Source organism: Scyliorhinus torazame, chromosome 29 (genome assembly GCF_047496885.1).
Source record: "Scyliorhinus torazame isolate Kashiwa2021f chromosome 29, sScyTor2.1, whole genome shotgun sequence".
NCBI classification, from domain to species: domain Eukaryota; kingdom Metazoa; phylum Chordata; class Chondrichthyes; order Carcharhiniformes; family Scyliorhinidae; genus Scyliorhinus; species Scyliorhinus torazame.
Genome location: NC_092735.1, coordinates 30,496,402 through 30,512,123, shown reverse-complemented (window position 1 = coordinate 30,512,123; position 15,722 = coordinate 30,496,402). Strand labels below are relative to the sequence as shown.

The window sequence follows — 15,722 nt, the reverse complement described above, 5'->3', positions numbered from 1 at the left end:
GCCTACAGTTGCTAAGCAACAACTGCTACTTCTGCCAGCCTTTATTTATTCTTCACGCCGTAACCCCCTCAAAGCACAATAGAAGCACAATTTGAATTGAACCAATTCCCACACTCAAACATCTTTGCCCAGCATGAATTTAACTATGAGTTTTACCCTTCCCTCCACAGAAGCATTAAATTAAATCGACTTAAAACTATATCTTATGTCTAATGTTTACCAATACAAATATAAATCCCTTAAAGCTACCTTTGTTTTCCGAACAAGAGTTATACATGAAAGGTGGCAAAGACCACGAGGCAGACAGAGACTGAAATCGTACAGAAAAAAGATAAAGCCAATTTAACGGAAGACTCCGAAGGGGAAAAAAATCTGACATTATAAACAGATTACGAGAATAAATAGTAAGATAACTATTTGGAAGAGTGAAAAGACAGTCAAAATTATCGAGTGAGAAACAAGCAGAGAGACACAATTGCAGGAAGTAGGTAACATGATGTTATTTTTAATCGTGTGTATTGTTAGCAGAAATTAATTTCTCTAAATTCCTTATGAATATTGCACTTTTTTCCTACAGAAAGGGGAGAAGGTTCCTTCTCGTGGTTACTGGGGAGATATTGTCACAAGTCCGTACATTGCATTTGGAATTGAAACTGAAGAACAATCCTTGCTAAAAACAGCAAATGGCGTCCATATAAAGGTGCCAAATCAATTCTATTTTACTGTCATTAAGACAGTATGTTTACGATAACGCAATTACATCCTTTCTGAAATGAGGTGGATCAGAACTGCATACAGTACTCATGTTGTGACCAAATTAATGTTTTGTATAGTTTCAGCATAACTTCCTGCTTTTATATTTCATGCCTCAACTGATACGTGAAAGGATTCCATATTCCTATATTCCTTCTTAACCACTTTATCAACCTGTCCTGGACATTCACTCCAAGGTCCCTCACTTCCTCTACCCCTCCCATTTATTGTGCAATCCTTTGCCTTGTTTGACCTCCTCAAACGCATCACTTCACTCTTCTGTGGGTTGAATTCCATTTGCCACTTTTCAGACCACCTGACCAGCCCATTGATATCTTCCTGCAGTCCACAGCTGTCCTCCTCAATGTCCATACCATTAATATAGACCACAACCTAAAACCCGAATACGGGACCTGATCCATCTTTCGATCTATGTCATTGATGCCAATGAGAACCACAAGCTCCAGCTGTTCACCCTCCCCCTTAAGAATATCCTGCAGCAGCTCTGTGATATCCTTGACGCTGGAAGGGCAATGTACCATCCTGGGGTTACGTCTGTGGCCGCAGAAACGCCTGTCTGTTCCCGTAACTATTGAATCCCCTCATCTTCTTCCACTCTTCTTCCTTCCCATCCAAACAGCTGAGCCACCCGTGGTACCCGAACCTGGCTCTTGCTGCATTTCCCTGAGGAAAGATTGCCCTCACTGGCATCCAAAATGGAAAACAATTTGTGAGTGAGGTAGACTGAGAACTCCTGCACTACCTGTCTGGTTCTCCTAGATTTTCTGGTGGTCACACATCCCCTCCATGCCTGCACACTCTGAACCTGTGGTGTGACCACCTCCCAAAACGTGCTATTGTGCTATGGTTCTCAGTATCGCGGATGTGCTACAGTGACTCCAGCTGTCACTCCAGTTCCAAAACCTAGAGCTCATGTTTCTGCAGCTGATGACACCTCCAGTATCTCGGAGCACATTCTGCACGATTCTGGAGATTAGAAAGTAAAGTAGACTTACCAACCAGCTCCTTCTCTTGTTTCAACTACTGGAGACTGATAAAAGAGGGTATCAGATGGAGTACCCTGTACACCAAATTCCCAACTCCACACTCCTTCTCTGTCTAACTCAGATGTAGTCTTCTGTCTCCTCATGGGCCCCTTACCATCCCCTAGAGAGTGAAGGATTCTGGTCTGCACATGGTATCCAAGTGTTTACAAATCAGGCACGGTAGCTCAGTGTTTAGCACTGCTGCTTCACAGCGCCAGGGACCCAGGTTCGATTCCCGGCTTGGGTCACTGTCTGTGCGGAGTCTGCACGGTCTCCCCGTGTCTGCGAGGGTTTCCTCCGGGTGCTCCAGTTTTCTCCCAGAAGTCCCGAAAGATGTGCTGGTTAGGTGAATTGGACATTCTGAATTCTCCCTCTGTGTACCCAAACAGGCGCCGGAGTGTGACGACTAGGGGATAGTAACGTCATTGCAGTGTTAATGTACACCTACTTATGACACTAATAAAGATTATTATCTTTATTTCCCAGAAGCCAATGTGCCCCCTATCTTAATGAGAGTGCAAAATTAAGAGCAGGTTTGTGCCCTAGGCCTGTGCCCATTAGAAACTGATTGAGACGTCGTTGAATTTTATCATTTCAGGATTTAGTGCATATACACAAAAATACTTGATCATGTTTCTCTTCTACAGACAGCACAGGATATCTCGCAGTATAACATAACAGCCCTGCTCCACGAGCTGGTTGCTAAGGAGAGATATGCACTGCTGCAACCAACAGAACAGGCCACCTTGAGTGAGATTACAGAAGAAGAAGAGGAAGGTGAGACGGAGAATGACTCTTCAAACAAAAAGGACGAATCGACTCATACAAGTCAACAGCCGGGGATTGTGTTGGAGGCAGGACCGGTGAAGCAAAACAATGAAATGGATAACAGCGGGTCTGGTGGAGGCAGCTGTACAGCTGAAAATGGTATGTTTACAGAAAAGCTCAGGCAAGCGGATCAAACACAGAACATTTATCCAGTGGTATGTTCCTATCAATAACTAATTGTTGGCTATGATTTACAAAAGTTGTAAATTAAACGGGTTAACAAAAGATAAAGGGCGTGATTCTCCATCCCGCCAGACCCATTTTCTGGCACGCCGCGCCCCCGCCAGCAGCGGGATTCTCCGTCCCGCCAGCCGGCCAATGGGGTTTCCCATTGTGGGCACCCCCACGCTGTCGGGAAGCCTGTGGGCGAGAGTGCGCTGCCGGCGAAGTGGACGATCTCACCGACGGAGAATCCAGCACAAGATTCTTTATCTGTTGACTTTCATTAGATATATCGATATGAGATATTCAAGGCATCAGTGAGGAACAGTACCAAAAACACGTTTTACCCCCATGACTTTGTTATACTGATCCTGGAATCCAGCACTTCCCTACTTACTGTAAATTCATATCAACATTCATCAGAGGGCAGCACGGTGGCGCAGTGGCTAGAACTGCTGCATCACGCTGCTGAGGACCCAGGTTCGATCCCGGCTCCGGGTCACTGTCCGTGTGGAGCTTGCATATTCTCCCCGTATCTGCGTGGGTTTCATCCCCACAACCCAAAGGTGTGCGGGGTAGGTGGATTGGCCATGCTAAATTGCCCCTCAATTGGAAAAAACAATTGGGTACTCTAAATTCATTTAAACAAAAATGATATCAACATTCACACTCGCTCCGATTCGGGGGAACCATAGATTTGAGCTAGGGAAGTTGGATGGAAATTTTCGGAGATGGGAGGAGGAAGGAATTAGGATACTAAAAGATTTATTTCTTGGGGGTCGTTTTGTGAGATTAAAGGAGCTGGGAGCGAAGTATGGGAGAGATATTTAGATACATGCAGGTGCAAGACTTTGCCAGAAAAGAAATACAGAGCTTCCCAGTAGAGCCGGCTTCCACATTGTTGGAGGAGGTGCAGACGACAGGGGAGAAGGGGGTAGTATCGGCGGTTTACGGGGCTATTTTGGAGGAGGAGAAGGCGCTGCTAGAAGGGATCAAGGCAAAGTGGGAGGAAGAGTTTGGAGAGGGTATGAAGGAGGGGTTCTGGTGTGAGGTGCTCCGGAGGGTGAACGCCTCCACCTCGTGTGCGAGGTTGGGGCTGATACAGCTGAAGGTGGTGTATAGAGCGCATCTTACAAGGGCGAGGATGAGCCGGCTCTTTGAGGGGGCAGAAATTGTGTGTGAGCGTTGTCGGGGGGCCCGCTAATCACGTTCATATGTTTTGGTCCTGTCCAAAGCTGGAGGATTACTGGAAAGAGGTGTTTAGGGTAATCTTTAAAGTGATGCACGTGAAACTGGACCCGGCCCTCAGGAGGCCATATTCGGGGTGTCGGAACAGCCGGGGTTGGAAACGGGTGCGGAGGCAGTTGTTGTAGCCTTCGCTTCTTTGATCGCCCCAAGGCGGATCCTGTTAGGATGGAGATCAACCTCTCCACCCTGTGCCCTGGCGTGGCGGGAATTCTGAACGCTTGAAAAGGTCAAATTTGAGCTGAGGGGAAGGATAGAGGGGTTCTACAATTCATGGGCGTTATTCATTATGCACTTTCGAGAATTGGATCACATCGAACATTAGGAGGGTTGGGGGCTAGGAGGGTTGGGGGGAGGGGAATCACCAATAGTCACCATTAATGGTGTTAATGGTGACTATGGATGATTCCTGATTCCTTTTTGTCATTTGTTTATGTTAACATGCGGGCTAATGTTTGGGGTTTGGTGGGAGGATGAGATCGTTGTTATTGATATGGGGATTGACATTACATTCGTTACTGATTATTGTTTATTGTTGGGTGTAAATTTGGGAGAAAACGTGAAAAAGGAGAATAAAAAATATTTTTTTTTAAAACATTCACACTCGCCTTATTTCCATAATCTTTGCAAAAAGCTTGTTTTTTATAACTGTTTCAACTGGGGTTCTCTGGCATCTCTGGTTTCCATCTGTCCGTTTGGGTAAATGTGAGAAATTCCAGTTGCTCAACTCTTTTCTCTCTCTCCCTCAGATTACCTCCCTTTGCCTGATGTGAAGATTCATTTCCTACCAGTAAGCTGCGTGACAGAGCTTTGTAAAAAGAGCATTTACAATAATCGATTTAATGTGATCTACTTTTCTTGCAGGTAAATATTTTCGCCATCTAGTTGGCTAGAAATTTCCCGATTTTTGTCAATCAATCCTCTTTGAAAGGGCTCCCCTACCTGCTATATTTTCATTCTGGGGCTGTGTGAGCATGATGTAGACGGGTGCACTATCTTTTTTTTAAATATAAATTTAAAGTACCCAATTCTTTTTTTTCCAATTAAGGGGCAATTTAGCGTGACCAATTCACCTACCCTGCACATCTTTGGGTTACGGGGGTGAGACCCACCAGGCATGGGGAGAATGTGCAAACTCCACACGGACACTGACCCGGAGCCAGGATGGGATTGAATACGGGTCCTTGGCGCGTGAGACAGCATTGCTAACCATTGCGCCACCGTGCCGCCCTTGGGTGCACTATCTTTGGAGGTGGTCACAGAGAGACCAGCAAGTGCCAAGGAGAACTGGTGGAAGGTCTACCTCAGTTTTCCGAGACTTCAGCCCAGTTGTATAAGAAGCTGTTAGGCTCTCTAGTCCTCAACATCCCCCTCCCACATCTCCATGACACCATGCCACCTCATACTTCCCGTACCACCACCATGCCCCCATAAACCCTCTAGAGCCACTCACCCAATGTCCACTGTGGGCAGGCCTCAGGGGATACATGGCGATGAAAAAATATACTTCTAACATCCGACAAAACAAATCTCACATTCATGAAACCGATTCAAAAAATTTCAATCCCCTCAAGTAGTTAATCTGTTGTAAAGACAAACTCCTATTCACCAACCACATCAAAGTCATCCAGAGACAGGGTCGGGACAACCACATCTGGGTCCCGCCAATCTTTTTTAAAGGCCTCCGGAGCCCACTTAGTTCTGTGAAAATCCAGCCCAGTGTGTTCTATTTCTCAGTATTGGAAAAACCTTTGTTTTAATAGTTCCATCAGTCCAAATTCCTCCAAATGTTCTCTTTTCCTTCCTTGTAACCTTCCTTCAATGCTCTTCCTCTGCTCTTCTCATGTGGCATCTGCTCTGTCTTGATATCTAATGATTTTGTGCTTTTGTTGTCGCCTCCTTTCTGTTGTTCTCCTGCTTCCTGTTTCACATTCGTGCTATTTTGTGTATTTTCGTTCTTTGCACCTTTCTTTAATTATTTTCCATTTATTCCCCAGTATGGTTCACCAACTAACACCAGAGTTGGAGCAGATTTCTGCACCACAAGCAACTCTAATTGTGGAATTAACAAAGTAAGTTTTTCGTGGCTTCTGATATTTCCCTCAAACGATCCTTCCACTGAGGGCGGACATGTTTTTCAATATCTCTCCTCTTTCTAGCCTTGCTTTGGTTCCGTTCAGTTGTCTAGCCAATTAAAGGGCAGCTGGCGTGATTCACGCACTGAGAAAGGCTCAGCTTTATCGAGGAGGGCAGGCGCCAAGAAAAGGGAGGGTGCAGGCTGAGGCTTCTAATGGGCTCCCTCAAGGTGGACAGCTGCTGTGGACCTCTCTCAGGGAGCTGCAGACCTCTACAAACTGATGAAAACATGTAGCAAACTGTGTCTCGGGAGCAGATTCTCAAACACTCGACAGCAGAATTTAGAAAACCTCAGACCCCAGATACCATTTTTAAATTTAATTTCAGCCCTGGCATTTTGTCCCGTTCAGGGTCGAGGTTGTAGTTAAAACAGGAAGGCCGCCAGTCCAATTGGCAAGCCCACCAACTGTAAAGGTGGACTGGCCACATGAAGTCGCTTTGAATTGACTCCTTACTGGGCCTAATTGCCCATTTATTTGTCAATGGGTGGTCTCCACCCTTGGCGACCATTTACCCATAGTTACAGATAAACACGATCAAGACTTAATACATTGAGGTACTGCTAGAATCTTAACAGCCAAAATGAAGCATTCTACAACATAGACCATTAGACTGTTTCTGCTGCTCATTCAGCTAGAATCACCCTATTGCAGGGTTGGTGTCAAAGGTTATTTAAGAATGGTACTAAAACAAGGGTGCTGATGCCAATGGGGGGGGGGGGGGGGGGGTCATAGACCGATCCAGAGGGCAACAAAATGTACATAGAGTTAGTTAAATGAAGGACAAAACAAACCTCTCTGTAAACTAAAGTAAATTAGCGCAGGCAAGAAAAATGTAATGTATATACACAACAACTGTTTATAAATAAACAGTTTATATGTAAGAAAAGCCACGGGCAACACAGTGGGGCAGTGGTTAGCCCTGCTGCCTGACGGCGCCGAGGTCCCAGGTTCAATCCCGGCTCTGGGTCACTGTCCGTGTGGAATTTGCACATTCTCCCCGTGTCTGCGTGGGTCTCGCCCCCACAACCCAAAAGATGTGCAGAATAGGTGGATTGGCGACGCTAAATTGCCCCTTAATTGGAAAAAATTAAATGGGTACTCTAAATTTATGTTTTTTTAAATATGAGAAAAGCCAATAAAAAGATTTTCAAAAAAAAAGAAAGGTACTTAAACTCCACACCTCCAAGTGCTGGGATCATACAGTAGGGTCTGCTCTATATCCATACTGTAATCGGGTAAATGGCGCCAGTGTGCTCACATTCTGCAATGGGTGGGCTTGCAAGATTGCCCATGATGAGCTCCAGCTACCTGATCGTCCCCTAGTGAAGCCCTGATATAGGCTTAAGCAAAAGAAACGTTTGCAGTGAACCCCTACTAGAACCAGTGCAAATGTTAGACCTCATATTTATTATGATCATATTTCTTAAATCTCAGTAAGTCTAAGTCTACAGTTCTTACTGTACCGGAGCTGGTACAATTTTGTTCCTCTCTGACTGTGGCTTGCTCAGGCAGCAGGTGGAGTGAAATTAAGTAAACTCTTTTTTTCTTTTTGGCAGGTTTATGCTGGATCTGCGGATTGAACTGATCGCCAAGTTTTCCAGCCGTGTGACCGAAATGGCAAGGGAGGCAGGCTTTGTGCCGTTTGGGAATGTGGATGACGAGAAGGACTCATTTGCGCGATTTGAACTGAAGAATGACCCTTAACTCTGATCATCCAGCGTGAGGGCAGAGGTTAGCTGAGTAAAACGAAGGCATCAAACATCTCTGCTGTCACGTTCGGATTGTCCTGGCGCTTTTAAAAATGGAGGTGATGGCACTGGCACATTCTAATGGGAGCACATCAGATCTTAGCGGACCAGCCAAATGGACTATCATTTCAAGCTTGTGGTGCTGTGTTAGAAAATGATTATTTATTACAATTTCCACATCAAGATTTAAGTTTTTTAAACTAATCTTGGTCGCTGTATGACAATGGATTAATTCAGGCTGTGACTGAGAACATTTCATTCCAGTTGAAAGCTTCCCGGTTTCCCCACTGGTGTCAACCAAAATCCACTGGGAATAAGTTGGGTGTCCAGAAATGTCCCAAGAAATGAATCCCCCCCCCCAAAATCCAACCCACCATCCTATCCTCAACCTTTCATCTTGCTTTAAATACCTCCTGAAACTCACTCTTCCAACTTCTTCCATCGGGCAGGAGATACAAAAGTCTGAGAACACGCACTAACAGATTTGAAAACAGCTTCTCCCCCGCTATTACCAGACTCCTAAACGACCCTCTTATGATCTTTTTTTTAATAACTTTAGAGAACTCAATTCATTTTTTCCAATTAAGGGGCAATTTAGCATAGCCAAATCACCTAGCCTGCACATCTTTGGGTTGTGAGAGTGAAACCCATGCAAGCATGGGGAGAATGTACAAACTCCACACGGACAGTGACCCAGAGCCAGGATCGAACCTGGGACCTCAGCACCGTGAGGCAGTAGTGCTAACCACTGTGCCACTGTGCTGCCCCTTATGGACTGATCTGATCTCTTCACAAATCTTTTCTGCTGATTAGTACTACACTCAGTATGCTTCACCTGATGCCTGTGTTTATGTATCTCCATTGTGTATTTTATGTTTGTCCTATGTATTTTCTTTTCATGTACGGAATGATCTGTCTGATTGATTGATTGTCACATGTACCGTAGTGCAGTGAAATGTATTTTTCTGCGGCAAAGGGAACGTACACAGTACGTACACAGTAGACAAAAAGAATAATCAACAAAGTACATCGACAAACAGTAATTGGTTACAGTGCGAAACACGGGCCAAACAAAGCAAATACATGAGCAAGAGCAGCATAGGGTGTCGTGAATAGTGTTCTTACAGGGAACAGATCACTCCGAGGGGGAGTCGTTGAGGAGTTTACCAGCTGTGAGGAAGAAGCTGTTCCTATGTCTGGATGTGCGGGTCTTCAGACTTCTGTATCTTCTGCCTGATGGAAGGGTCTGGAAGAGGGCAAAGCTTGGGTATGAGGGGTCTCTGACAATGCTGTCTGCCTGCCTGAGGCAGCGGGAAGTGTAGACAGAATCAATGGGAGGGTGGCGAGCTTGTGTGATGCGTTGGGCTGAGTTCACCACACTCTGCAGTTTCTTGTGATCTTGGGCCGAGCAGTTGCCATACGCAGAACAATACTTTTCACTGTACCTCAGTACAAGTGACAATAAACAAATCCAATCTAAAACCCTCCTTGCCTGTTGCTTTAACAACAAACTATATTATTTTTCTCCTTTCTCCCTCCTGCTTCGGGTCTTAAGAACATAGCAGTAGGCCATTCAAATTGATCACAGCTAATAGTCTACCTCAATGCCATTTTCCTCACGCTATCCCCATATTCCTTGTCATCATTAGTATCTAGAAATGTATTGATCTCTGTCTTGACTGAACTTTCACAGCTCTCTCGGATAGAAAAGTCCAAAGATTTGCGAAGCTCTGAATGAAACAATTGCTCTTTTTCTGCGTCCTACTTGACTTCCCCCTTATTCTTAGGCAGTGCCCCTGGTTCTACCCCCACCCCGCATCTACCCTGTATAGCCCCTAAAGGGTTTTGTAAGTTTCAATGCAATCACCTGCTTTTTTTTATAAATTCTAGAGAATACAGGTTCAGTCTCCTCAATCTCTCCTTATGGTACAGTGCCATCCCGCCCTGCAAACAGGAATTAGTCTGGTGTACCTCCGCTGCACTCCCTCTGTGGCAAGTATGTTCTTCTTTTGAGTAAGGGGATCAAAACTGTGCACAATACTCCAAGTGCGGTCTAACCAAGGTCCTGTACAATTGAAGCACAACATCTTTACTCCTGTATTCAAATCCTCTCGCAAGCTCTGCCACTGATTGGCAAGGATATGGGAAGCGGCAGCCTACAGTTTTCTATTGATGAGGAATTTAAATCAACTGCATCACTCATCCCTCCAAGGGCGGCATGGTGGCACAGTGGGCAGCACCGTGCCGAGGACCCGGGTTTGATCCTGGCCCCGGGTCACTGTCTGTATGAAGTTTGCACATTCTCCTCATATCTGCATGGGTCTCACCTTCACAAACCCAAAGATGTGCAGGGTAGATAGATTGGCCACGCTAAATTGCCCCTTAATTGGAAAGAGAGCAGCACGGTAGCATAGTGGTTAGCACAATTGCTTCACAGCTCCAGGGTCCCAGGTTCGATTCCCGGCTTGGGTCACTGTCTGTGCGGAGTCTGCACGTCCTCCCCGTGTGTGCATGGGTTTCCTCTGGGTGCTCCGGTTTCCTCCCACAGTCCAAAGATGTGCAGGTTAGGTGGATTGGCCATGCTAAATTGCCCTTGGTGTCCAAAATTGCCCTTAGTGTTGGGTGGGGTTATGGGGATAGGGTGGGGGTGTGGGCTTCGGTAGGGTGCTCTTTCCAAGAGCCAGCGCAGACTCGATGGGCCGAATGGCCTCCTTCTGCACTGTAAATTCTGTGAAGAAAAAGAATGGGCACTCTAAATTTATAAAAGAAAAATCACTCATCCCTTCAATTAAGAGTCTCAGGGATAATATGAAGTTTTGGTGATGGTTAAAGATGGAGCATATCGGATCGGTTGTCCATTATATACCTCCCTCAAGTATCCTTTTTATCAAAGTCAGCGGAAACGGCTAGGTGTATAACTGTCGGCTAATCCAGCATTGCCCATTTTATAATAATCTTTATTATTGTCATCAATAGGCTAAAATTAACATTGCAACAAAGTTACTGTGAAAATCCCCTAGTCGCCACACTCCGGCGCCTGTTCGGGTACACTGGGGGAGAATTCAGAATGTCCAAGTCACCTAACAAGCACGTCTTTCGGGACTTGTGGGAGGAAACCGGAACCGGAGCACCCGGAGGAAACCCTCACAGATACGGGGAGAACGTGCAGACTCCGCACAGACAGCGATCCAAGGGGGAATTGAACCCGGGACCCTGACGCTGTGAAGCGACAGTGCTTACCACTACGCTACCGTGCCACCACTTGTCACAACGTAGTCCATCTGACGTGGAAATGGCATCACTGTAACAATCCTAATAACTGGAATGAGGGCTCATAGCTGGGGCAACGTCATTTATCAAAGATTTCAGTGTATATGTCTCTATATTTGTACTTTTGCACACGTTACCATTTACAGCCCCTGCAAACCGCCTCACTGTTTTGTGCCCTTTTGTGATTTCCTCTGTGGAGCAGCATCCAGATGGGATGTACGCTGTGGCATATGGAGACAGGAGGAGCCTGGGTTGCTTGAATCTGTACCTGGAAAGATAAAGCTCAGTGTCTGGTATTGTAATATATGCACAGAGCTCTGTTCACTCGCCTCCGACTACATGTCTTGATTTTTCTTTCCCTGAATAGTTGACAAGACAGTCAACCCTTCTCAAAATTAAATGGTAAATGTTACCGTGGTGATGCACCCGTGTTTCATTTACAACACCTTATTTTAGATAGGGGAGAAATTGATGATTTAGCTAAAGCATCTAGAAAAAAATGAAATGGGTATAACTTTTATAAAAATATATAATTCTCTTTCAGGGAGTTAGAGCAATTACAGTGGGCTGATTGGTCTCCCCATATGTTGTATCTTTTAAAATTTGTAAGTTGTTCAGTCTCTGAAATGATTTTAAATAATAATCTTTATTAGTGTCACAAGTAGGCTTACATTAACACTTCATTGAAGTTACTGTGAAAAGCCCCTAGTCGCCACATTTTGGCGCCTGTTCGGGTACACTGAGGAAGAATTCAGAATGTCTAATTCACCTAACAGCCCGTCTTTTGGGACATGTGGGAGGAAACCGGAGCACCCGGAGGAAACCCATGCAGACACTGGGAGAACGTGCAGACTCCGCACAGAAAGTGACCCAAGCCGATAATCAAAAACGTTCCTGCTCCATTGCTTCTGCCTGTTTTTTTATTTTCTTTCCTAAATGTCTCCACTAAGAGCACAAATGGGGACAAATATGAAAATGGAGGTGGTCAATGGAGGGCTAAATGCGTGCAGTATACCTTTCATGCAGCGGTGCAGACTCGATGGGCCGAAGGGCCTTTTCTGCACTGTGATTCTGTGGAAATGAATGCTGCCAGGCCTGTTAGCATCGAAGTTCACATTGTCCCACTCGTGAGAGGGTCGAGAAGGAGAAGGCCCTGATTTAAAGTAATTGGCAAAAGAAGCAAAGGGGACAGGAGGAAAATCTTTCTCACGCAGCGAGTGGTTAAATCCGAAATGCACTGAGAGTGTGGGGGCTGGTTCAATGGAAGCAGTCGGAAGGGAATTAGACTGTTATCTGAAAAGTAAGAATGTACAGACTTTGGGGGGAAAAGGTGAGTTGCTCATTTGGAGAGGCGGTTCAGACAGAGTGGGCAAAATGGCCTCCTGCGCTGTAACGATTCCGTAATTCAATGTAGACTCTTGTTTTCACAAAGGGCCTACACCAATATACGTGGATACGGACATCACTAGCCCCGAGAATACCAGCAGCAGGAGGCAAGACTCACTAACTCCAATACGTTGCACTGCCAACTACAGGCAATGGTAACATTACAGACTGCATCCACTAGTCGGAGCCTGAATCTTGTCTATGTAATTTCCAGTGAGTTTCACAATTAGATATCCCCATGTGTTCCTGAAAACAGCGTGCTAAACAAAAACGGCTGAACTAAAATAATTTTGCCGTAAGGAAATACATTTTTACAATCTTTATTGTCACAAGTAGGCTTACATTAACACTGCAATGAAGTTACTGTGAAAAGCCCCGAGTCGCCACATTCCGGCGCCTGTTCGGCTACACAGATATGAGAATTCAGAATGTCCAAATTACCTAACAGCACGTCTTGTGGGAGGAAACCGGAGCACCCGGAGGAAACCCACGCAGACATGGGGAGAACGTGCAGACTCCACACAGACAGTGACCCAAGCCGGGAAGTGAACCTGGGACCCTGGTTCACATTCCTGCCCTGGACAGAGGCGCTACCCACTGTTTCCCTCCCTGTTCATTGTAGCAACACCGGACACCACCTGAAAAAAAAGCAGAAAACTGGCTGAACCAGAAAAACAAACGGCAGGGGTCTGGCCTCTGTAATTTCCCACCCAAAATAAAGAACAGAGCCGTGTTAAAAGATAAAACGAAACTAAAAGATGCCATGTATTCAGAGCTGCCTCCCACCCCAGTGCAATAGTAGTGTTCCTGCATCTCCCAGATCACAGGCCCTGTGTGAAATAGCAGCAGTGTCTACCAAAGCAGCAGCCACTGGCAAAATGTAGATACAACTCCAGTTTCTACTGGGGGGGGGATAGAAAAAAGCAATTTTATTTTCAGCTAATCTCTTCCACAGCATATCAGAGACTGCAAGGTTCAATATTATCTCCAATGCATTGTATTTTACAGCAAAAAAAGATAGGTCATTGCAAAAGCATTAAAGCTGCAAAGGTATTAATTGGCGTTGAAACTGAACCCGGATTTTGGGGTGCTTCTTAATGTATAACTCATCAACCAGGCTAAATCAGGAATCGAGATTCTGATGGGCAACACCATTCATGAAGGTTCCCTATTTTTAAAAATGTGCTCTAAAGTTATGCATGATTAGAAAGGGTTCTAAATGTATACCAGATATTGCCTGAACCAGACTTTAGTACCACGCTCTACCTACTGGTGGGACTGTTCTACATCACTGCTGTGTTTTGGTTACAATGGTGTTACATTACCTCAGTTCACTGGACAGCTGCTTTGTGATATGGCCAAGGTTGTTCATTGAAGGTCCACCTTCTCAACCTTGCCCCTCGCCTGAGGTGTAGTGATCCTATGGTCATCTGGGACTAAGGCTACTTTACTTTAAATTAAAAGCAATATTCTATATGACCTACAGGCTGAAAGTTTATCATGTGATCTATATATAGGTAAATTATTACAGTGAATAGATCAAGATAACTGAATGAACTCAGCATTTAATACGGTAACAGGACGGACATTGAACAATTGGGGATGGAGAGGTCATACCTGAGCAGTCAGACCGCCTTTGACAACGTTTCCAAATTTGCAATCTCTACCATGTAGAAGGGCAAGGGCAGCAGATACGTGAGAGCGCCACCATCGGCAAGCCACACACCATCCTGACTTGGAAATATATCGACCGTTCCTTGACTGTCACTGGGTCAAAATCCTGGAACTCCCACCCTATCAGCACAGTGGTTGTATCTACACCACAGGGCTGCAGCAGTTCAAGAAAGTGGTTCATCACCACCTTCTCAAGGGCCATTACGGATGGGCAATAAATGTTGTCCGAGCCAGCGACACACATCCCATGAACACAATTTTTAAAAATTGGCATTGGGTGACTATCCACAGGATGCATTGGTAATGCCCAGGAATAACCTGCTCGACTGCTTACCTAAACATCTGACTGCAGAGGTGACAGGTTTTGGGGATTAGATTCTACAGTCAATGTTTTGGCCCATCTTATAGAATCCCTACGGTGCAGAAGGAGGCTATTTGGCTCTTCAAGTCTGCGGCAACCCTTCGAAAGAGCACCCTATCGAAGCCCAATCTCCCGCTCTATCCCCAGAACCCCACCCAACCTTTGGACACTTGGGGGCAATTTAGTTGCGGTCAATCCACCTAAACTGCACATCTTTGGACTGTGGGAGTAATCCGGAGCACCCGGAGGAAACCCATGCAGACACGGGGAGAACGTGCAGTCTCCACACAGACAGTCACATATCTGTGCACATTTTCATTTCTTTTTACCGTCTGGTATCAGTTTAATCTAGATTTAGTCAAAGCTTTACAGGTCTGACTCCAAAGACATGAGCAAATGATTCAGACAGACACTTTCAGTGCTGGACTAATGGGGACCAGCTTTGGCAGAGGTGCCAATGTTTGGATGAAACTTTAAATCGTAGCTCCGTTTTCCCTCGTGGGTGGGCTTAAAAGGTCCCGTGGCACTCTTCGGAGAAGAGCAGAGGCCTCCACCACGGTGTACCGGCCAGTACTGATCCATCAACCAGCATCACGACAAACACACACCCCATGGCCATTATCTAATAGCTCAATCTTCCTGCCATATTTTCCTACATTACATCAGTGAATGCACTTCAGAGATAGTTTAATTGGCTGTAAAATGCCACATGCATGAATTACTGTGCGTAACTGAAACTTTGAGCGTTGCTCTTGTTTAAAGTTCATATGGCGCCTAATTTAATAATTGTTTTGTTCAAAGATTGGAAAAAGATGAAGCAATAAAGCAGAATGACATTGGTGAAAAACTTAAACAAAATTTGGACTTGTTTCCACTGGCGTTTAGGAGAGTGAGTAGCACGGTAGCACTGTGGCTTCTCAACTCCAGGGTCCCAGGTTCGATTTCCGGCTTGGGTCACTGTCTGTATGGAGTCTGCACGTTCTCCCCGTGTCTGTGTGGGTTTCCTCCCGGTGCTCCGGTTTCCTCCCACAGTCCAAAGATGTGCAGGTTAGGTGGATTGGCCATGATAAATTGCCCTCAGTGTCCAAAAAAGGTTAGGTGGGGTTACAGG

The 15,722-nt window shown here is 45.4% G+C and overlaps 1 protein-coding gene across 2 annotated transcripts in view; it reads left to right on the top strand.

The window, feature by feature from the left end:
• Positions 1–9,818, top strand: part of LOC140403994 (dynein axonemal assembly factor 3-like) — a 29,735-nt gene extending 19,917 nt beyond the window's left edge. For both annotated transcript variants that reach the window (XM_072492319.1, XM_072492320.1), the window contains exons 8-12: positions 578–700; positions 2,447–2,726; positions 4,784–4,898; positions 6,032–6,106; positions 7,729–9,818. In XM_072492319.1, the coding sequence (XP_072348420.1) occupies positions 578–700; positions 2,447–2,726; positions 4,784–4,898; positions 6,032–6,106; positions 7,729–7,876 (741 nt within the window). In that variant the 3' untranslated portion in view covers positions 7,877–9,818. The remainder of the gene's footprint in view (positions 1–577; positions 701–2,446; positions 2,727–4,783; positions 4,899–6,031; positions 6,107–7,728) is intronic.
• The last annotated feature ends 5,904 nt before the right edge of the window (positions 9,819–15,722 follow it).